The 24,249-nt window shown below is 45.5% G+C and overlaps 1 protein-coding gene across 2 annotated transcripts in view; it reads left to right on the top strand.

Annotated features, from left to right (window-relative positions):
• The window catches only part of GLRX2 (glutaredoxin 2), a 56,397-nt gene extending 32,364 nt beyond the window's left edge, over positions 1-24,033 (top strand). For both annotated transcript variants that reach the window (XM_077277799.1, XM_077277798.1), the window contains exon 5: positions 23,538-24,033. In XM_077277799.1, coding sequence (XP_077133914.1) covers positions 23,538-23,660 — 123 coding nt within the window. In that variant the 3' untranslated portion in view covers positions 23,661-24,033. The remainder of the gene's footprint in view (positions 1-23,537) is intronic.
• The last annotated feature ends 216 nt before the right edge of the window (positions 24,034-24,249 follow it).

The following is a 24,249-nucleotide window of genomic DNA, read 5'->3' as shown; positions in this document are numbered from 1 at the left end:
CTACTTCCGGTACCGCGCTCCTCCACTTCCGTTTTCTTCCCGCCCGACAAACTGTGCCTTGCACTCTCCGCCCACCGGCGCCATCTCGGCTGACTCAGCACCTTCCTCCACGCCGCGCAGGGCAGGAGTTTTCCACACGTGCCCCGCACTTTTGTCAAAGAGCTCCGCAGAGCGCTTTCTTCTGGGGGCACAACACACCATCTGCGCGGATTGCAGCACCAGAGGCCGCAGGGCAAGAGCTCCACCTTTTTTTCTCCGGAGATCCACGCAAGCGGGACATCCAGGCCGGCAGTAACCTGTTATCTCGTCTGCCGTGAGTAGCTCTGCACTGCAGACTGACACCCCCCTCTGCCCCACTGTCTCCTAATCCGCTGGCATTTTCTTCAGGGACCTCTCCAATATGTCTAACTCTAAAGGGGGCTGCTCTCGTCCTCCTACTTCCTTTTCTACCTTAGTCAAGTACTTTGCATGTTCGTCCTGTAACAGCAAACTTCCCTCAGGTCAGTCCTCTCCGCTCTGTCAGGCCTGCAGCAACCCGATTGTTCCCACCGCCCAGGATCCCCCGGCCGATCCGCCCGAGAGTGATACCCCCATCCCAGGCTGGGCTTCCTCTCTTGTCACAATCGGTGGCCGATCTAACACGGGTGTCTCAAACCCTGGTGTCCGTGCTGGACCGATTACCTCTGCAGACCTGCGCAGTAGCCAGCGGGTCGCAGGAGCCTTCGCCCGAGCCTTCTTTGATTATCCGCAAAAGGTCCAGACAGGAACGTCGGTCTGAGTCCTCTTCTCGCTCCATCTCGCCACACGGTCCTCCTCTGCGGTCGGCGTCCTCCCGATCCTCCTCTCCTGAGTCAGGCGAGGCGTTCTCTGATGCGCTTTCGGTGGATGTTTCGGAGCTGGATTCGAACCAAATCGCTACCATGAGGGATATGGTTCAGAATCTCATTGGAGCGATAAATCTAACCTGTGGCATCAAGGAGTCCTCTACAGAACCCGCAGATCAGGCGGTTTCATTTAGACGTGCTAAACCACCTTCCAAGTTTTTTGCTCCTCACCCGGAATTCGAGGAGATTATGACCAGAGAAAGAGAGAACCCAACCAGACGCTTTCAGAGAGGAAAGCGACTTGGCGTTTTATATCCCTTTTCTCCGGAGCTCACCGCTAATTGGACTGCTTCTCCTTCGGTGGACCCTCCAGTTTCCAGACTGTCCACCAACACAGTCCTCCCACTGTCCGGCGGAGCATCTCTGAAGGATTCTAACGACAGAGTCATAGAATCTTTCGCAAAATCAGCCTTTGAAGCGGCCTCAGCTAGTCTTTGCCCGGCCTTTGCTTCCACTTGGGTTTCAAAATCCATATCCAAATGGGCCAAACAGCTCCGTCAGGGCATTCTGGACGGGGTTCCATCCGGACAGCGGCTAGGCGTCCAGCAACGCGGTTGCCATCCACCGGACTGTTTGGCTTAAGGCCTGGCAGGCGGATTTGTCTTCTAATAGGTCCCTCACCAGCCTGCCTTTTCAGGGGTCTCGTCTCTTTGGTTCTAAGCTGGACCAAATCATTAAGGACGCTACAGGGGGCACGAGTTCTCTTCTTCCCCAGGCCAAGCCCCGTCGCCCTCCTCCTAGACGTCGGTCTTTTCGGCGCTTCGCGGCATCAAATTCCTTCTCCCAGCAGCAACAGAGGCCACAGGCCCGTCAAGAGAAGAAGACGGTATCCTTTAGGCCCACTCCTTCCTTCCTGGCGTCCTCGCTACTCCCAGGGTAGGTCCTCCAGGTCCAGGACTGGAAGAACCACCTCAGCATGACTCTCGGCTAGTCGTCAGCCCACCTCCCAGGCTGGGCGGCCGTCTCCTCTTCTTCAGGGACATCTGGATCTCCTCGGTAGAAGACGCATGGGTCAGGGAAGTTGTATCCTCGGGATACAAGATAGAGTTCATTTCACGACCCCGGGATCGTTTCTTCCAATCCCGACCTCCAAGAGACCCCGCTCTAGTTCCGGGTTTCTTCGCAGCCATCGCGTATCTCCTCGAAGCCGGGGTAATCGTTCCCGTCCCAGAAAAAGAACGGTTCACAGGTTTCCATTCAAACCTTTTTGTGGTACCGAAAAAAGACGGCAGAGTGCGTCCCATTCTGGATCTCAAATTGCTGAACAGAAGAGTCCGTCTGAAACACTTCAGGATGGAATCCCTTTGTTCAGTAATTGCTTCCATGGAGGCTCAGGAATTTCTGTGCTCCATAGATATTCAGGACGCCTACCTCCATGTTCCGATATTCCCGGGACATCACCGACCTGCGCTTTGCAGTGCTTCAGAAACCTTTTCAGTTTATCGCCCTGCCGTTCGGTCTTGCAACCGCCCCAAGAGTTTTCACGAAGATCATGGTGGCGCTGATGGCCATCTTGAGGGTCAGAGGCCTGTTCTGTTTCCGTACCTCGACGACATCCTCATCAAGGCTCCGTCCTTTTCTCAGGCCCACGAAAGCCTGTCCATCGTTCTCGACACCCTAGCCCATTTCGGGTGGCTGGTCAACCGGAAGAAGTCCTGTCTTATTCCTTCTCAGCACATCATTTTTCTGGGCATGCTCTTCGACACCCGTCGGACCAAGGTCTTTCTTCCCGAAGACAAGAGATCCATTCTTCGTCGGGACATACGCGTGCTCCAGGGCCCTCGGTCTCCCTCCTTCCGATCGGCCATGAAGGTTTTGGGGAGGATGGTAGCAACATTGGAAGCGATTCCCTTCGCCCAATTTCACTCGCGACCTCTTCTGCAAGCCATCCTGTCTCAGTGGAACAGGTCTGTCTTCTCCCTGGACCGCCCGATCCGACTCTCTTCCCGGGTCAAACGGTCTCTCAACTGGTGGCTCACGTCACCTCTCGTCTCCCAGGGCAGGTCCTTCCTTCCAGTTCACTGGCAAGTGGTGACGACGGATGCCAGCCTGCTCGGCTGGGGTGCAGTGTTTTGCCACCTGACTGTACAGGGCCGCTGGTCGGCGCAAGAGTCAACCTTGCCGATCAATGTCCTCGAGATCCGGGCCATTTTTCTGTCCCTTCGTCACTGGGAAGGGATTCTCAGGGGCCTTTCTATCTGAATCCAGACAGACAATGCCACGGTGGTGGCATATGTCAACCATCAAGGGGGGACTCGGAGCGCCTTGGCCGAGGTATCCAAGATCCTCCTCTGGGCAGAGGCGACGGTTCCGGTGATATCCGCGGTGGACAATTGGGCCGCCAACTTCCTCAGCCGCGAGGGTCTCGCGGCAGGGGAATGGTCCTTGCATCCGGAGGTCTTCCATCAGATTTGTCTTCGATGGGGGACTCCAGACGTGGACCTCTCGGCGTCTCGAATGAACAGGAAGGTTCCGCAGTTCGTCTCCAGGTCTCGCGATCGTCTCGCAGTGGGCATCGACGCTCTGGCCATTCCTTGGTCACAGTTCGTGCTGCCCTACCTGTTCCCACCCCTTCCATTACTTCCCAAACTGTTGAAAAAGATCAAAGCGGAAGGGGTGCCGGTCATTCTGATCGCCCCGGATTGGCCCAGGAGAGCTTGGTTCGCGGAGCTCGTCAATCTTCTCGCGGACGCTCCCTGGCGCCTTCCAGACAGGCCCGATCTGCTGTCTCAGGGTCCGATCTGCCACCCGAATTCTCGGTCGCTCAGTTTAACGGCGTGGCTGTTGAGACCGCAGTTCTAAGAGCGTCCGGCCTTTCGGACCGGGTGATTCACACCATGATTCAGGCTCGGAAGCCTTCGTCTTCCAGGATCTACTATCGTACCTGGAAGGCTTCCGTTGGTGCGAGTCCAACCGCGTTTCATCTATGTCCTTTTCCCTGCCTTCCATCTTGGCCTTCCTTCAGGCAGGACTGGATTCGGGCCTTGCTCTTAGTTCCCTAAAGGGCCAGGTTTCTGCGCTTTCCATCCTTTTTTAGAAGACTTTAGCTTCCCGACCACAGGTTAAGACCTTCCTTCAAGGAGTAGCCCACGCGGTCCCTCCGTACAGGGCCCCTGTGGATTCATGGGATTTAAACCTGGTACTGGACGTTCTGAGGGTTTCCCCCTTTGAGCCTCTCAGGGAGGTTCCCCTGTCAGTTCTATCTTGGAAGGTGGCCTTTCTTGTGGCTATCACTTCTATCTGCCGCGTTTCCGAGCTGGCGGCCCTGTCTTGCCGTCCTCCGTTCTTGGTCATCCACCAGGACAAGGTGGTCCTCAGGCCTCCGCCTTCTTTTCTTCCTAAGGTGGTTTCCACCTTCCACCTCAACGAGGACATCGTTCTACCTTCTTTTTGTCCAGCTCCGACTCATCCTCTGGAGCGATCGTTGAACAAGCTGGACCTCGTCAGGGCAGTGAAGATCTGTCTGGATAGAACGTCCACTTTCCGGAAGACGGATTCTCTTTTCGTCATTCCTGATGGCTCGCGCAGAGGCCAGCCGGCTTCTAAGGCGACTATTGCTCGCTGGATCAGAACAGCTATTCTGGAGGCTTACCGGGTCAAGACCAGAGTGCCCCCTCCTGGGATCAAGGCTCACTCTACCCGGGCAGTTGGCGCCTCCTGGGCGGTGCACCACAGGGCTTCCGCCCTACAGCTTTGCAAAGCGGCAACCTGGTTTTCCATCCACACGTTCGCCAAATTTTACAAGGTCCATACCTACGCTTCGGCGCATGCCAGCCTAGGCAGAAGGATCTTGCAGGCGGCAGTGGTGAGCCCTCTGGCCTGATGGAAGTCTGTTTCTTCCCGCCCTTGGGACTGCTTTGGGACGTCCCATGGTTCCTGTGTCCCCCCAATGAGAGGTAATAAAGAAAACAGGATTTTTGGTTGCATACCGTAAAATCTGTTTCTTGGAGCCTCCATTGGGGGACACAGCACCCTCCCAATGTTTTATGTTGTTTTTATGTTCTATGACTTCTCAAGTTTGTGGTTATGGTTTTCAACCTTGTTATTTATCTCCTACTGCTTTCTCACTAACTGAAGAGTATAATGCCAGTCGGTGGGGTGTACACTGCAGAGGAGGAGCTAACTTTTTTATTTGCATATTGTCAGCCTCCTAGTGGCAGCAGCATACACCCCATGGTTCCTGTGTCCCCCAATGGAGGCTCCAAGAAACAGATTTTACGGTAAGCAACCAAAAATCCTGTTTTTTCTTTGTTGGTAATGTTAAATTCATATCTTAATATGGGTTGAGCAAAGACTATGGAAAGGAAGAAAACATCTGTCACCAAGTGTCGGCCAAAAAATAGTGGTCTTTTGAAGTGTTTTGCTATAGCATCCTACAGAAGTGTGAACAGAGCCCGAGTAAACTTTTCATTCAGATGATGTTTGGTTCTAGACGACTGGATTCATAATGCAGCAGCAACTATATGGTGAAGGTGTAGACTGGCAGGTTCAAAGATTGTTTAGGATTAAGATATTGATGACCTGCTTTTAGGATAGGTAATAAATATCAGCTATACAGTCATCCATCACCCAACATCTCCAGTGATCCGCTGCCACCCGGTCATGCAGCTGGCGGAGGCCCAGTGTTTAGAGTACAAATCTGGAACATGTCAGCTCTGTATAATCTGCAGGGGCTGTTCTTGGGGATTTTTCAGTTTATTTATCTTCCCCTGCATTTAGAGAATAGTCAAAGAGTGATGCTCATTAGACCAAGGAAGGAGGCGCTGCTGAGGGACTGCGCAGAAGTGGGAGGAAGAAAGCGACTCTCTCTTTACTGTCTGACAGTCTCTAATCTGTCACACTCCCTTATCCCGTTTCTGACATTAGACGTAATAATCCGTCCATGTGACCTGGGCCTATTTGACCAAGGACAGATTATTACGTCATTGGGACCGCCCTCGCACACGGGAGGTTTGCGGGCGATCGCCACTGGGTGTCAGCTGATTCTGACAGTTGACACTCAGCACTTTAACCCCCGAAATGCTGCGATCAAACGCGATTGCCACATTCCAGGAGCAGGCAGAGGGCTGACAGCTCCTTTGCCTTTAGATCGGACACCCTGCAGCGTAACGCGGAGTCCTGATCATTGCATCCCGATCATGTCGTGGTGACGACATCCGGGTCACCAGAGCTAGGAAACTTGCTGATCATGTGCAGTGCATGATCAGCAAGTTTCTCTGTCAGTGCAGAGCTGACAGTTTCTACAGCATGGGGATCCTGTGCATCCCCATGCTGTACAAGCGATCAGCCTTCAAAAAAATGATAGTCCCATAATGGGACAAAAAATAGTTAAAAAAATAATGTAAATATCTAAAATATTTAAAAAAAAATCAAGATACATTAAATAAATATATGAAAAAAATATATATAAACAATAAAAGTAAACATATTTACAACGACCTGACCTATAAAATTGTCCCACCCCTTTAACCCCTTTAGTGAATACCATAAAAAGTAAATAAAAAACAATTCTTTATCATACCGCCGAACAAAAACTGGAATAAACTACAATCAAAAAGACGGATACAAATAAACATGGCACCTCTGAAAACGGCATCTTGTTCCGCAAAAAAACAATCCGCCATACAGCTCCATCAGCAGAAAAGTAAAAAAAGTTATAGCTCTCAGAATAAAGCGATGCAAAAATAATTTTTTCTATAAAAGTTTTTATTGTATAGAAAGCACTCAGAAAATGTCATGTGCCTGAAAATAGTACCAATAAAAACATCAACTCGTCCCACAAAAAACAAGACCTCATATGACTCTGTGGGCCAAAAAAAGGAAAGATTATAGCTGTCAAAATGTGGTGATGCAAAGACTATTTTTTGCACTAAAAATGCCTTTTAGTGTGTGACAGCAGCCAAAGATAAAAACCTGCTATAAATCTGGTATCGCTGTAATCACACCAACCCGAAGAATAAACTTGCCTATTAACTTATACCGCACAAGGAACAGCATAAAAAATAAAACCAATTCGTCACCTGCTGTTGATTTTTTTCATTCGGCCTCATAAAGATCTCAGTAAGGCTCGGCACACATTTATCTTGCGCTCTGCACTGAGCGCTTCCAGCGGGGTTCCCGTGTAAATCTCTGAAATACGTGATTCAGACGGAACCCCTGGTGAAAGATTCCATATAATGAGGCAGATGGAGGCACTGTGGATGCCGTCTGACCTGTGATCCTGCGGTGTCTTGTCTTTTTGGATTGCATGAAAGTGCTGTCGGTCACAGTTTTGTGTACTTCTTTAAAGAAGGACACCGCTGAACAGAGGCCAGATGGAGTCCAGAGTAACTCTGCTGCCTCATTATAGTGAATGGATCCCTCGGGGGTTTCATCTGTCATGTCACTCAGAGATTTAGATTGAAACCCCAAAGTAAGTGGTCAGCGTAGAGCGCCGGATAAATGTGATCACAAATGTTATGTAAAATGTTCCCAATAAATCCACCAATCCACAGACTAAATAAATCCACAGTAAATAAATAATCCACAATAAATTCTCAATCGACAAAAAAGCAAGCCCTCACTCAGGTCTGTCATCTGTTAATGGAAATATAGGGGGCTTCCACATTACTGGTAGCACAAAGACTCTGGAAAAGCGAAATTGCTCCTCACTCGCCAAAAGAAATTCAGCAAATTCTGCGCTCCCAAATCCAAATGCCCCGTCCCTTCTGAGCCCCACAGTGTACCTAAACCACATACTGCGTCCACATTTGGCATTTCTGAAGCGATGAGAGCCTGCTTAACTCGCGGATGCACGCCTCTAGAAGCACGGACTGGGCATAACGTACTGGTCACTGCAACGTACTGGTGATTATAACGGACTGGTCACTACAAGGACAGTTTACAAATTTCACTCGGTAACATTCATTACTGCTTGTTTATGGAAAATGCCCATGGAGTCAAAATCGTCACTACATCTGTAGATAAATTCCCCAAGGTGTATAGTTTCCAAAATGGGGTCTCTTGAGGGGGGATTCTGCTCTTCTAGCAATTAGGGGCTCTGTATATGGAGTCCGCAAACTGTTTTAGGAAAATCTGCGCTCCAGGAGGCAAATAGCGCTCCGTTCCTCCTGAGTCTCTCCGTATGGCTAAGTACAGCCACATATGGGGTATTGCCACATTCAGTAGAAATTGGGGGACAAAGTTTTGTGCCATTTTTACCCATTTCTTGTGTAAAAATGTAAAATCTGGGGCTAAAACAAAATTTTGGTTGTAAAAATGTAGTTATTTTTTCTTCACTGGCCAATGATATAATATTATGTGACACACCTGTGGTGTCAATATGATCACTGCACCCCTAGATGAATTTGAGAGGAGTAGTTTGTAAAATGGGGTCATTTATGGGGGATTCCGCTGTTCTGGCTCCTCATGGGCTCTACCAATGGGTCACGGCACCTGCACACCATAACAGTAAAATCTGGCACTCCTTGCCTTCTGAGCTTTACACTGTGCCTTTCCCGATTACATGCAGGGTATTGGCACACACAGGAAAAAATGGACCTCAGTTTGTTGTTTAAAAAATTCCCATTAGCCCTTAGAAAAATTAAAAACTTGGGGCTAAAACAACATTTTAGTAGTAAAAATGTAATTTATTCTTTCTTCAGTGTATATAATTCTGTGAGGCACATGTGCTGTCAATATGATCACTGCCCCCCTAGATGAATTCATTGGGGAGTGTAGTTTGTGAAATGAGATCACATATAGGGGGATTCTGTTGTTCTGGCACTTCAGGGTCTCTGCCAATGTGACATGGCACCCTCAAACCATTCCAGCAAAATCTGCACTCCAATATGGCTCCTTTTCCCTTCTGAGCTTTGCACTGTGCCTCAAAAGTAGTATTCCCCCACATATGGGGTATCCGCTTACTCAGGATAAATTGCACTACCCTTATGAAAATGCTAAAATAACATCTTTGTGAGGAAAATGTGATTTTATTATTTTCACGGCTGAACGTTATAAACTTCTGTGAAGCACATAAAGGTTCAAGGTGCTCACCACACATCTAAATACATTCCTTGAGGGGTCTAGCTTCCAAAATGGTGTCACTTGTGGAGGATTTTTACTGTTTAGGAACTTCAGAGGGTCTCCAAACGCAACATGGCGTCACAATTGTAAATTTAAATTGTAAAGTACATTTTGCATTCAAAAAGTCCCTTCTGAGCTCTGCCGTGCGCCCAAACAGTGGTTTTCTCTCTCATATGGGGTATCGGTATGCTCAGGAGAAATTGCACAACAACTTTTGGGGTCCATTTTCTCTTGTTACCCTTGTCAAAATATATAAAAGAAAAAATTGGATCTTTTTTTTTTTTTAATCAAAAGTTATATGTTCATTTTTTTCCACATTCCAAAAATTCCTGTGAAGTTCCTGAAAGGTTAATAAACTTCTTGAATGTGGTTTTGAGCACCTTGAGGGGTGCAGTTTTTAGAATGGTGTCACACTTGGGTATTTTCTATCATATAGGCCCCTCAAAAATAACTTCAAATGTGATGTGGTACCTAAAAAAAAATGTTGTAAAAATGAGAAATTGCTGGTCAACTTTTAACCCTTATAACTTCCTAACAAAAAAAAATGTTGGTTCCAAAATTGTGCTGATGTAAAGTAGGCATGTGGGAAATGTTATTTATTAAGTATTTTTGTGATGTATCTCTGTGATTTAGGTGCATGAAAATTCAAAGTTGGAAAATTGTGAACTTTTTTTTTGCCAAATTTCCATTTTTTTCACAAATAAACGCAAGTCATATCATACAAATTTTACCACTATCATGAAGTACAAAACGTCACAAGAAAACAGAATCACCGGGATCTGTTGAAGCGTTCCAGAGTTATTACCACATAAAATGACAGTGGTCAGAATTTTAAAAACTGGCCCGGTCATTAATGTGCAAACTGCCTTCGGGAGGTAAAGGGGTTAAAGGGAACCTGTCAGTAGGATCCACCCTCCTAATCCATCTATATGGGCATGTAGGTCATAGGATGCTGAATAACATGATGCCTTGATATCTGTGATCTGATGTCTTATTTCAGAGAAATTCACGTTTTTCTTATATGTAAATGAGCTGATAAGATCCATGGGTCGGACACTGATCTGCATGAGAATCTGCCTCCAGAGATTATTGTAAATGAAAGGAGGAGTTACCAGTGTAGACATCTAGATGAGGAGCGCAGACTGTCGGCCATTACATGTCTCACACTGGTAACACCTGCTTTCATTTCCAATAGTCTCTGGAGGCAGATTCTCAGGGAGATCAGTGTCCGACCCATGGATCTTAACCGCTTATTTACAGATAAGAAAAATGTGGATTTCTGTGGAATAAGACATTAGATCACAGATATCAAGGTGTCATCTTATTCAGCCTCCTATGACCCTCATGCCCATATAGTAGGCTTAGGAGGGTTGTTTCTACTGACAGATTCCCTTTAATGGCGGCCCTGGCTGAAAGTGACACCGGGATGAACGATCGCATACTTTGTAATGTTTCCTCTCCAGCTTCTAGGGATTCATTCCAGAACCTTTCTTCTAGTTATCATCCCGTCCCCATGCCAGTCAGAATAAATATGTGGACTGTTCTATTCATGAAGGCGGTCCTATTTCTACTAATGAGGCAGAATATGAGCAGCTTCAGATCTAATCACTCCGTGCTCCTAATGTTGTCACTTACTGGCTTTGTGACTAAAATGTTTCTTGGCATCTGGATCATTGAGATTTTTTGTCTATCTAGTTCAGGGGAATGTATACACACAAGTGAAAGCATGGGTGTGGGGAACTAATGTGAAATATTACGTTAGAATTTATAGGAAATATGTAAAGAGGAATGTGGAGAAGGGTGGAGAGGGGGCCGAAAATAAAGGTGTTCTGCTTCTATGCAGTCCTGCTCCAGGCTGCAGCACTGACCTGTCCTAGGTGCGCTCAGTGCCGCTGACGGACGTCCCGCTCCGCCTGCAAATGTGCTCCGCAGGGTACTGATCACAGCCATGACTGCTGCGTGCTGGGACCGAGCACTGCTGATAACCTTTCATTTTCTCCCTATTCTTCATCCTTTCATTTTAAGCCAGCACATGGCTCTATTTAAAGTCACATTCCTCTAAAACACATTTCCTTTTAGGTTGTTTCTGTGTTTGTAAAAAGTGTGAAAATGATCCTTGCAGCAGACGTGTTGAGCAGTACTTCATGCTGTGTTGGGACATTGTGACTTGGCTATATTGTGAATAGTAGTTGCCCCCTGTACTGTATGACTGCTGTATGTCTGGACTCGGTGGTCGGCCCACTTTACCTGTAGATTAGTTATTGTGCTGGTGAAATGCAGATGCTGCTGACATCTAGTGGCCAGTCTGAAATTTACATTTTACCAGCAAATATCATACACAATCTGCAAGGGAGCAAAATACATTTATTCGTCCTTATTTGCTTACAGAAACCAGAATTATTTTACTTATTTCAACACCTCAATGCACTTATTAGTCTTCTTTTTTTTTTTTTTTTAAATTGTTTATTTTCAAATTTTCAAACAAACAAACAAGAACAAAAGTACATGAATCTAAGTGACATAAGATACAATGACAAGGAAAAAATTCAGTTTTCAGCTTATGCATCGAAGGAGTCCACAATTCTGGGTAAATATGCAATAATAACTGGTCTAAGTTGTTAGGTTACAGTTTTCGATCCATGTATCCCAAGGAAATCTAATAGGGTAACAGAGCAGGAAAACAAAAAAGAAAAAAGAGGGGGGGGGGATTGTACCGGGGGGGGTGAAGTAGCTAAGAATATAACTCCCCACTCAATGTCTCGAAGGTCAATAACAACGAACAATAAAAGAATTCAAAAAACATACAGAGAGTAAACTAGGCAGTCTTGACTGACAGCGAGACAGTGGTAAGAAAAGTGTCTAATACAACTAAATCGGTTAATGAGTTATAATGAGCTATATCCGGGTCCATCACAGTGCCGCGTTATGGAGTAGCTAGAGCTGCTAGTTGCCACGGTAACCATGTACGGAAGAATTTATCGTGTGTACGTGAATCCCAGCTAGATAATTCTTCCATCCTGTAGATGTCCTGGACTTTTGCGACCCATTCATTAATGTGAGGTGGAGTCGTTTGTCTCCAATGTAAGGAGATCAGGTGTTTGGCTGCAGCTATTAGAAGGGGAAGAAGGTCACGTTTCTTAAGGTACCGTCACACTAAGCGACGCTGCAGCGATAGCGACAACGATGCCGATCGCTGCAGCGTCGCTGTTTGATCGCTGGAGAGCTGTCACACAGACCGCTCTCCAGCGACCAACGATGGCGAGGTCCCTGGGTAACCAGGGTAAACATCGGGTTGCTAAGCGCAGGGCCGCGCTTAGTAACCCGATGTTTACCCTGGTTACCAGAGTAAAATGTAAAAAAAACAAACACTACATACTTACATGCGTCCCCCGGCGTCCGCTTCCTGCAATGACTGAGCGCCGGCAGTAGCAGGGCACAGCGGTGACGTCACCGCTGTGCTGTGGTTTCACTTTCACTTTGCGGCGCTCAGTCAGTGTGGGAAGCAGACGCCGGGGGACGCATGTGAGTATGTACTGTTTGTTTTTTTTACATTTTACGCTGGTAACCAGGGTAAACATCGGGTTACTAAGCGCGGCCCTGCGCTTAGTAACCCGATGTTTACCCTGGTTACCAGTGTAAAATATCGCTGGTATCGTTGCTTTTGCTGTCAAACACAACGATACACGGCGATCGGACGACCAAATAAAGTTCTGAACTTTATTCAGCGACCAGCGACATCACAGCAGGATCCTGATCGCTGCTGCGTGTCAAACTAAACGATATCGCTAGCCAGGACGCTGCAACGTCACGGATCGCTAGCGATATCGTTTAGTGTGACGGTACCTTTAGGATTATATGACTTCGAGGGGAGTGATAGTAGGACCTCTTGTGGAGTTAGGTTCTGTTTTATTAATCCGATCTGTCGGAGACGTTGAAAAATATCTTCCCAGAATTTAGTGATAACTGGGCAATACCAGAAAATATGTGCTAAAGAGCCCCTAGACTTTAAACATCTCCAACAAAGAGGCGAGTCAGAGAGGCCCAGATGATAGAGTTAAGGCCCCGTCTCACACAGCGACGCTGCAGCGATACAGACAACGATGCTGATTGCTGCAGCGTCGCTGTTTTGTCGCTGTGTGGTCGCTGGGGAGCTGTCACACAGACAGCTCTCTCCAGTGACCAACGATCAGGGGAACGACTTCGGCATCGTTGAAACTGTCTTCAACGATGCCGAAGTCCCCCTGCAGCACCTGGGTAACCAGGGTAAACATCGGGTTACTAAGCGCAGGGCCGCGCTTAGTAACCCGATGTTTACCCTGGTTACCAAAAAAAAAAAACACTACATACTCACCATCTGTTGCCCGTCAGGTCCCTTGCCGTCTGCTTCCTGCTCTGACTGAGCCGCCGTACAGTGAGAGCAGAGCGCAGCGGTGACGTCACTGCTGTGCTCTCACTTTACGGCGGCAGTTAGAGCAGGAAGCAGACGCCAAGGGACCTGACGGGCAACAGATGGTGAGTATGTACTGTTTGTTTTTTTTTACATTTTCGCTGGTAACCAGGGTAAACATCGGGTTACTAAGCGCGGCCCTGCGCTTAGTAACCCGATGTTTACCCTGGTTACCAGTGAAGACATCGCTGGATCGGTGTCACACACACCGATTCAGCGATGTCAGCGGGACCTCAACGACCAAAAAAAGGTCCAGGCCATTCCGACACGACCAGCGATCTCGCAGCAGGGGCCTGATCGCTGGTACGTGTCACACATAGCGAGATCGCTACTGAGGTCGCTGTTGCGTCACAAAACTTGTGACTCAGCAGCGATCTCGCTAGCGATCTCGCTATGTGAGACGGGGCCTTAACTCAGAGGTTCTATACCACCTGGAGAGGACTTTAAAAGCATTCTCCTGCAGCAGAACACATCTTGAGAACCCATGCGAGTGTCCCAGAACTTTCTCAGTCTCCTTATTGGAAAGGGATATACCTAACTCAGACTCCCAAGAGGATATATACAGGGGTTTAAATTGAGTCTTAGGGGAAATTAAGTTATGATATATTTTAGATATTAACTTAGGAGGTATGGGGTTAAGTTTAATTAAGAAGTCTAACCAAAGCCAATCTGAGTTATATTGGATGTCTGACTTGAGTTTAGAGATTATGTGTCGTACATGATGTACTTGTATAAAGTCTCTGGGTTGCTTTTTGGCATCCTGAGGCCAGCTGTTTGTGCATTTGATTTGATCAGAGAGTAAGTGTGAAATTGGGAGGGGTGGCAAGGAATCCCATAGGTCAAATGCATCAATATATTTTGGATCAATGAGCCAGGGTATGAACTTCAAAGGTATGTTATCCAGGAAAAGGCATCGTGGCCAATTGTTTGGGATAAGTTTTCTCCTAATTTCCAGGGTATTGTTAGTTATTCTCTGCAATGAATTCCGTGGGGGGGCGACAGAGGTCCAAAGATATTTTTCAGCCTCTTTTCCTAATAACAAAAGCTCAAGGTTAGGAATCTTTTGGTCAGGTTTAGGTTTGGTCAAATTTATCCATCTGGCCAAATGGATTGCCCGATAGTAAGTCTTAAAATCAGGGAGTCCAAGGCCCCCTTTCTTTTTCGGGAGAAAAATAATTTTATAGGGAAGTCTAGCTCTTCCGCCCCTCCACACAAACCCCCTGACCACTCTGTTAGCTGATGTGAAAAAAGATTTGGGAAGGGGTATAGGTATCATATTCATATGGTAGAATATTTTTGGTAAGATGTATGATTTAATTATATTTATCCTGCCAATCCATGAGAGATATGGAAGGTCATAGGGTTGAAGAAGTTTTTGAATATTAGATAGAAGGGGTTCAAAATTGTGCCTATAGAGAGTAGAGGGATCTGTGGTAAGATCGACTCCTAAATATTTCAACATATCGATGGGCCATTTGAAAGGGATAGACTTTTTGAGTTCTGAGGCTACTTCATCTGCTAGTGAAACGTTCATGACTTCCGATTTATGCATATTAACCTTGAAGTTAGAAACAACTCCAAACTCATCAAGGAGTTTCAGAATAGAGGGAAAAGCAGTCTTGGGATTTGAAATCAAGATCAGAAGGTCATCTGCGAAAGCAGCTGTTTTAAATTCTATTTGTTTAATAATAAGTCCCTTGATAGACTCTTCCTGTCGTATTCTCTGTATTAGAGTCTCCATAACCAGCACAAAAAGGGTGGGGGAGAGAGGGCAGCCCTGTCTGGTTCCATTTCCAATCTCAAAAGAATCCGAGAGCAGCCCGTTGACTCTAACCCTAGCGGTTGGAAATGAATACAGAGTCATGATGGCATCAATAAGAAGTTGGGGGAAGTCAAACTTCCGTAAAGTGCAGACCATGTAATGCCAACTGACTCTATCAAAGGCCTTCTCGGCATCAGTAGAGAGCAGAACCAACGGGATGCCGGAACGTCTGGCATGTGAGATGGCTAAAAGAATTTTTGTGGCATTGTCCTTACCCTCTCGGCCCTTTACAAAACCCACCTGGTCAGGGTGAATCAAGGATTCTAGAACGGTATTAATCCTAGAAGCAAGGATTTTTGCCCAAAGTTTTAAATCTGAGTTCAATAAGGATATGGGGCGATAATTTCCACATTGGCTACCGTCTCTCCCCTCCTTAGGGATAACAGAGATGTGTGCTTCTAAAGTCTGTTTGGTCGGAGAGTGTCCTGCAAGAAAGGAGTTGAATAGAGAGGCCAGGTGTGGGAGGAGTAAATCTGAAAATTTTTTGTAGTAAGACACCGGGAAACCATCTGGGCCCGGAGTCTTATTAATTGCCATATTTTGTAAGGTGTCGCTAATTTCTTGACAGGTGACCTGGGATAGAAGGGCCGCATGGTCTTTGGCTTGGATTTTTGGGAGTGAGAGCGGAGCCAAGAAATCTTGGATCCTGTCCGCCGCGGTTAAACAATCATTCATGTGGTTGGGAGACTCTAAGTTGTAGAGGGATTGATAATAGCGTCTGAATGTCTCTGCAATATCTTCGGACCTATCTACCTTCGTATTTGGATTTTTGTAAACATGCTTTATAAATGTATTATCCTTTTGTTTTTTAAGTAGATGAGAGGTCAGTCTGCTATTTTTATTTCCATGAACATAGAAACGATGTCTACAATGCATAAAGATTTTTGCAGATTTAATATTAAGCAAGTCTTTTAATTTGCCGCGAAGGGCGACGGGATCTCGTTGCAGGTTCTGAGTGTTAGATGTTTTGTGGAGACGTTCTGTAATTGTGATCTGATGCAGGAGTGACATAATCTCTTTTTCTCTTTGTATTTTCGAGTGGGCTCCGATTGATATGAGTTCCCCTCGAAGTACCGCCTTGTGTGCTTCCCAAATGTTAGGTGTTAGTAGGCCTTCTGTAACATTTTCTATAAAATAACGCAAGATCGTATATTTTTATTTTTTCTAAGTTTTGTGAGTTATCTAATAGGGATTCATTTAGTCTCCAAGATGTTGGGGGGCGGGGTAAGGTGTCAATGGCGATATCTATAAAGATCGGAGCGTGGTCAGAAATTGTGATTGAGCCTATACTGGCAGATTTTATTAGGCTTAATGATCGTGACTGAATCAGAAGGAGGTCAATACGGTGGTAGGATGAATGAGGAGATGATAAAAAAGTATAATCTTTAGTGGTGGGGTGAATAGTACGCCAAGGGTCGATAAGGTGCAGGGTGGATAATTTGTTCAACAGGTTACGTCTAGATTTTTGTGAAATAAAGGATAGACCACTAGAGGAATCAATTTCAGGATTCAGGGTAATATTAAAGTCACCTCCTACGATTAGTAACCCTTCTGTGAAGAGTTGTAAAACTTCCAATGTTTTCAAAATCCATTGGGTTTGAGGTTTATTGGGTGCATAAAGGTTGGCGAATGTAACTAAGGTATTGGCTAGATGTCCTTTAACAAATATGTATCTCCCTTCGTGATCACTTAGTGTATCCCTGGGTGAGAATGGAAGGCCTTTTTTTAACGCTATGCTAACACCTTTGGATGCTGAAGAGTTACAACTATTAAACCAAATCGGATAGGGGGAGAAAGAAGTGTTAGGGACTCTGTTGTTTTTAAAATGTGTTTCTTGGAGAAAGGCTACATGAGTTTTTTGTTTCTTTAGAAGTGTGAAAATTTGATTTCTTTTTGCGGGCGCATTAAGACCCTTAACATTAAAAGAGGCAACTGTGATGGAACCCGAGCTCACCTTGCTATCCATACTTGTCATGTTGTGAAGAGGAATTTTTCCCACCCCGGTACCTAAAAAAAAAAGGGAAGTGTACATTCAAGCATTCACCTATCGCGGGGGGGGGGTCGGGTAGGAACACCCTAACATAGGCGAAGGTAGTCCAAGTCGTAATTTAGCCTGTTGCAATGAGATAAAACAAAACATAGCATTTTAGAGAGAATTTAAAGAGGCAGACGGGATTGTCTGAAAAGCAAACAAATTGAGTAATTGCTCTATTTTTACAAATAGAATACAATAGAGAAAATAGTATGGTCATGGTGGATGTTTCTTGGGATCTTGTTTCTTGACTTTAGGTGAAGAGTGTTTCTTCCTTTGAGACCACTCCAAAGGTTTCTTCATTGGGGGTAAGCTCCAATTGGAATCAACTGGCATCCAGGAAGGTATATCAATTGGTGAGATGTCTAGAGTCTCCCAAGCTTTCTGAAGATCTTCCGGAGTGCGAATTGTAAGTTGACGACCAGCGAAGTTTACTGCAAGGCCGAATGGGAATAGCCACTTATATGTCAAGTTTTTGGCCTTCAGAGCGGAGAGAAGGGGTCTTAGGGTTCGTCTTTTCGCCAAAGTAGATGGGGCTAAGTCCTGATAGAGCTGTAGTTGTGAGTTGTCATATAGAATTTTGTCTTGATCCCTAGCGCTTGCCAGGATAGCAGCTGTGTCTATATAACTAAGAAGGGCACAAATAATGTCTCTGGGTGGTTCCTCTGACTTTGGTTTAGGCCTTATAGCGCGGTGAATTCTTTCAATTGTAATTTTTGAGGCTCTTTCTGGACCCAGTAGATTAGCGAAAATTTCGTTTGCCACTTTGTCTAGGGCTTCCCGAGCAAAGGACTCCGGAACCCCTCTTATCCTAATATTTTTCCTTCTACTCCTGTTCTCTTGATCTTCAACTGCCAATAACGCTACATTTAGGTGTTGTTGCTGTTTGAGGGCTTGATCGTTTAGGCAGGTCACAGCTTCCGCCATATCGACATTTGCAGTTTCAAGAGACTCAACCCTGTGGCCTAGGTGCTGAAGGTCAGAGCGCATTCCAGAAACTTCCTCCAAAAGTGGCTTCATGTTTTGGGCCATCAGTTTTTTCATGAAGGCTCTGGAAATAGGGGCTATGTCTCCTGTGGTGGAATCACTGTCAGAGTCAACTTCACTGAGGTCGGAGTCATTTATGTTATCAGAGGAAATCGCTTTCTTAAGAGAGCGTCTAGTAGGAGTCTGAGAAACATCACTTTTTTTTTTCAAATATGAGTCAAGAGCACCATGAGCACCTTTTTTCTGTTCATCTGCCATGGCTTTATTTGCTAATTTTTCACGTTCTTTTTGTGATCTAACCATCTTGAGAGCGTTTTGTAACGTGAAATCCGGCTATCACAACTTGGACAAAAAAGGAAAAAACTTAATTACTCATTGTATTAGAAGTAAGGCATATATTCAGAATGGACACTAGGTGTCGCTCTAAGATCAGAAAAGGGAGATAATGTCTTATTGAGCGTTTTCCATGGTGTACTGACTACTTCATAAAGAAAAACTGAAGAAAATGACTATAGAAAAAGAGGATATAATGTCTATTTAAGTGTCTATAGGTTTTATTTCACATAGAATCCAGTAGTTGTTAATCCGGCTCTGTAGGAGTTAAACGGATAGATATAGGGCAGCAGGAGAGGAAAAGTGTCTATGGTCAATAGATGTGTGATAGTCTAACCATAAGTTGCAGTTTTATATATTGGTGTATACTGAGAATATTGTGCACACTATCCGCAGACAACCCATCCAGCTTCAGAGATGGTAGTAGATGGGTATGGGGCAGCAGGAGACAGAGTGCCGTTATTATCTGCAGAAGTGGATTGCTCAGGTGTATGGGGGTTTTCCCCACATCCAGCGATGATTAAAAGACAGCGCCGGGACTGGCAGGGAGTTCCCCGCTCCTTCACCCCGTTACCAGGGATGTGCCTGGGGTAGCTTAGGAGGAACAGGGCTCTCACCCCTGTGACACACAGACACCAGCGCTCCTGCTGTGAGAGCACAAGATGGCGGTAAATGGCGGGAAAAAGTGAACCGGAGATGAGGAAGGGATCTCCAGGTTCCCACTAGCCGACCCCAGCCAGGACCAGGAAGCAAGCAGACCACCGACCTGGATCACAGACGTCCGGGTTTCACCGGTTCTCCCAGGGGCCGCTGTCACTGGAAAGCCGAGGTGAGTGAGGGGGAGATCACGAGGGACAGCAGCGGCCGCACTTGCGGGGATCAGGCTCCGGGGTTCAACACCGCGGGGTCGAGGTACCAGCGCCTCTCAGTCCCGGGTGGAGGGAGCGGGGACCGCACTCAGAGGTGGCGCGATCGCTCAGCAGCTCACCTCACAGCGCCGCAGGATCCAAGATGGCGCTTCCCCATTCACCTCTCACACCGGCAGGGGAAAAGCAGCTCCACGAGGATTGCGATCCGAACCGGATAAGCTCCGGGGCTTCACGGTATGAGGGGGGGTTCACCCCCGTAGTCCACTCCGGCACCTCTTCCTCCTGCATCAGCCGGCGAGAAAGGGGGCTCTCCGGCAGGCCCCAAGTACCGCCTGTGAGTCCAAGATTTCCACTGTGCCTAAGACACAGAGCTGTATACCAGACAATCAGAAAACGTTCTCTGGGTGAAGGGTTGTTAGTCAGAGTTAAATAAAACTGAGGATGGGTTATCAAAACCGTAGATTCAGGTAGATTATTATAACCAGTTTAGGAGCTCAAGGAAAACGCGTCCTGCTCCTTTAGATGCTGGCCACACCCCCCTCACTTATTAGTCTTCTAAAGGGGTTTTAATAATTTTTTTGGTACATAGTAAATCAAGGACAACACTTTATTAAATTTTTATTTTGGTGAATATTTCTTGATCTATATTAACCCCTTTCTGCCATCGGATGGAATAGTATGTCCGATGGCAAAACCCCTGCTTTGATGTGGGCTCTGGTGGTGAGACCGCATCAAAGCAGGGACATGTCAGCTGTTTTGAACAGCTGACATGTGCCCGCAATATGCGCGGGTGGAATCACGATACGCCCGCGCCTATTAACTAGTTAAATGCCGCTGTCAAACACTGACAGCGGCATTTAACAAGCTCATCCGGCTGGAAATGCGCGCAACGCTGACCTCCATCACATGATCAGGGGTCGTCGGTGCATCGGCATGACAACCAGAGGTCTCCTGCAGACCTCTATGGTTGTTGATGCTAGATTGCTGTGAGCGCCACCCTGTGATCGGCGCTCATAGCAATGCTGTAATTTAGCTACAGTACAGACCAAATGTTTGGACACACCTGAAAATTGTACTTTCACACTGAAGGCATCAAAACTATGAATTAACACATGTGCAATTATATACTTAACAAAAAAGTGTGAAACAACTGAAAATATGTCTTATATTCTAGGTTCTTCAAAGTAGCCACCTTTTGCTTTGATGACTGCTTTGCACACTTGGCATTCTCTTGATGAGCTTCAAGAGGTAGTCAACGGGAATGGTTTTCCAACAATCTTGAAGGAGTTCCCAGAGATGCTTAGTACTTGTTGGCCCTTTTGCCTTCACTCTGTGGTCCAGCTCACCCCAAACCATCTCGATTGGGTTCAGGTCTGGTGACTGTGGAGGCCAGGTCATCTGGCGTAGCGCCCCATCACTCTCCTTCTTGGTCAAATAGCCCTTACACAGCCTGGAGGTGTGTTTGGGGTCATTGTCCTGTTGTAAAATAAATGATGGTCCAACTAAACGCAAACCGGATGGAATAGCATGCCGCTGCAAGATGCTGTGGTAGCCATGCTGGTTCAGTATGCCTTCAATTTTGAATAAATCCCCAACGGTGTCACCAGCAAAGCACCCCCACACCATCACACCTCCTCCTCCATGCTTCACGGTGGGATCCAGGCATGTAGAGTCCATCCATTCATTTCTGCGTAAAGACACGGTGGTTGGAACCAAAGATCTCAAGTTTGGACTCATCAGACCAAAGCACAGATTTCCACTGGTCTAATGTCCATTCCTTGTGTTCTTTAGCCCAAACAAGTCTCTTCTGCTTGTTGCCTGTCCTTAGCAGTGGTTTCCTAGCAGCTATTTTACCATGTAGGCCTGCTGCACAAAGTCTGTTCTTAACAGTTGTTGTAGAGATGTGTCTGCTGCTAGAACTCTATGTGGCATTGACCTGGTCTCTAATCTGAGCTGCTGTTAACCTGCAATTTCTGAGGCTGGTGACTCGGATAAACTTATCCTCAGAAGCAGAGGTGACTCTTGGTCTTCCTTTCCTGGGGCGGTCCTCTTGTGAGCCAGTTTCTTTGCAGCGCTTGATGGTTTTTGCAACTGCACTTGGGGACAATTTCAAAGTTTTCCCAATTTTTCGGACTGACTGACCTTCATTTCTGAAAGTAATGATGGCCACTCGTTTTTCTTTACTTAGCTGCTTTTTTCTTGCCATAATACAAATTCTAACAGTCTATTCAGTAGGACTATCAGCTGTGTATCCACTAGACTTCTGCACAACACAACTGATGGTCCCAACACCATTTATAAGGCAAGAAATCCCACTTACTAAACCTGACAGGGCACACCTGTGAAGTAAATACCATTCCCGGTGACTACCTCTTGAATCTCATCAAGAGAATGCCAAGAGTGTGGAAAGCAGTCATCAAAGCAAAAGATGGCTACTTTGAAGAACCTAGAATATAAGACATATTTTCAGTTGTTTCACACTTTTTTGTTAAGTATATAATTCCACATGTGTTAATTCATAGTTTTGATGCCTTCAGTGTGAATGCACAATTTTTATAGTCATGAAAATACAGAAAAATCTTTAAATGAGAAGGTGTGTCCAAACTTTTGGTCTGTACTGTACATAGGAGCGATGCTCAGATCGCCCCTATGTAGCAGAGCCAATCAGGCTATGCCAGCTTCTAGCCTCCCATGGAGACTATTGAAGCACGGCAAAAGTAAAAAAAAAAAAAAAAAAAATTAAATTAAAATTAAAATTTTTTAAATATGAAAAAAAACAAACGTACACATATTTGGTATCACCGCGTTCAGAATCGCCCAATCTATCAATAAAAAAAAAATTAACCTGATCGCGAAACGGTGTAGCGAGAAAATAATTAAAAACGCCAGAATTACGTTTTTTTGGTCGCCACGACATTGCATTAAAATGCAATAATGGGCAATCAAAAGAACGCATCTGCACCAAAATGGTATCATTAAAAACGTCAGCTCAGCAAAAAATAAGCCCTCACCCGACCCCAGATCATGAAAAATGGAGACGCTACGGGTATCGGAAAATTGCACAATTTTTTATTTTTTTTTAAGCAAAATGTGGAATTTTGTTTTTACCACTTAGATAAAGGCCTAGACATGTTTGGTGTCTAACTCGTAATGACCTGGAGAATCATAATGGCAGGTCAGTTTTAGCATTTATTGAACCTAGCAAAAAAGCCAAACAAAAAACAAGTGTGGGATTTTTTTTCCTGTTTTCTAGTACACGACATGGTAAAACCAATGGTGTCGTTCAAAAGTACAACTCGTCCCGCAAGAAATAAGCCCTCACATGGCCATATTGACGGAAAAATTAAAAATTATGGCTCTGGGAAGTAGGGGAGCGAAAAACAAACAAAAAAGCTCTGGTCATTAAGGGGTTAAAAAACAGAAGCTTTTAAAGTGTTTCTCCTTTTTAACAAAAGTGGTCCCCAAACATTTTATACATGTAAAATAACCATCAGAGCAGGTACTCGCCCTCCCCTGGTCCAGGTTCTGTGCCCCTGCTCCGGTCGGCTGCAGATATAATGCCTTGGAAACATCACTGCTGTGACCGATCACTGATGTCAGTGCTTTGTACTGTCTACAGAGCTCAGTGATTGGCTGCAGCAGTGACGTGCACTGTTGTCCTGATTCCACTGCAGCTGGTAGAAGGACATGAGCAGCGGCTGTGAGCCAGCGCTGGAGAATGGGAGGGTGAGTACCTGCTCTTCATAAAGCGCTTTGGAACCACTTTTGTTATAGTTGTTAACCTCATTACTATAAACTGTATAGGAGCCATAATACATTGTGGGTATTTGGATTCATGATGTATATAGCAGATGACACTGTAACATGTGACAAATAAGTTTTTGCTTTGCTTTAAAGCTTTAATTCCACTCACTGCAAAAATGTCAGCTAAAGCTTAATGTAATTTATGAGATGTAACATGGAGCGAACTTGTCTGAATAAACAGGATCAATGAGATTTTCATAAAAAAAGTTAATTGCAAACCTGCTTCCATTTTCGAAAACAATGTGTTATTTACGAATATAGAAAAATGCTACATGATTGTCTGTTTTGTATTTAGGTGCCTAGAGTGTTTGTAAATGGAGCCTGCATCGGAGGAGGCACAGAAACCCGAAAATTAAACCAGGAGGGAAAATTAATCGACCTAGTCCAACAGTGTAACATCACAGCCAGAGGGAGTTGACAGCAGTCGTCCTGGACCTCACATTATTGAACTGAGTTTCCTGCCATGTCTGTGTCTTACGTCCAGATAATTGCTCTCCCAACCTTAGGTGCTTCTTATTTAAAAAGTGATAGATATATAATCTCCCTGTCCATGAAATGGTTTCCTTTGATCTTATTGGAATGTGTACATTGTAGACTGAAGTCAGCAGAAGCACAAAAGATCACATATGGAAACACGTAGTAAAGGTGTGGACCAAAGTAGACTGTATTAAACCTTAGATTCCTTAAAGTACCCCCCCTTCACTCTGATAACAGCTTCACACCTCCTTGGCATTTTCTCCACAGCTTCTTTCAGGTTGTCATGTGGACAGATACAGTGGGGCAAAAAAGTATTTAGTCATTCAGCAATAGTGCAAGTTCCACCACTTAAAAAGATGAGAGGCGTCTGTAATTTACATCATAGGTAGACCTCAACTATGAGAGACAAACTGAGAAAAAAAAATCCAGAAAATCACATTTTCTGTTTTTTTATCATTTTATTTGCATATTATGGTGGAAAATAAGTATTTGGTCAGAAACAAAATTTCATCTCAATACTTTGTAATATA

The sequence above is a fragment of the Ranitomeya variabilis genome, chromosome 8 (genome assembly GCF_051348905.1).
Source record: "Ranitomeya variabilis isolate aRanVar5 chromosome 8, aRanVar5.hap1, whole genome shotgun sequence".
Classification (NCBI taxonomy): domain Eukaryota; kingdom Metazoa; phylum Chordata; class Amphibia; order Anura; family Dendrobatidae; genus Ranitomeya; species Ranitomeya variabilis.
Note: the sequence above shows the minus strand (reverse complement) of the source record. Positions and strands in the feature narration are given on the sequence as shown.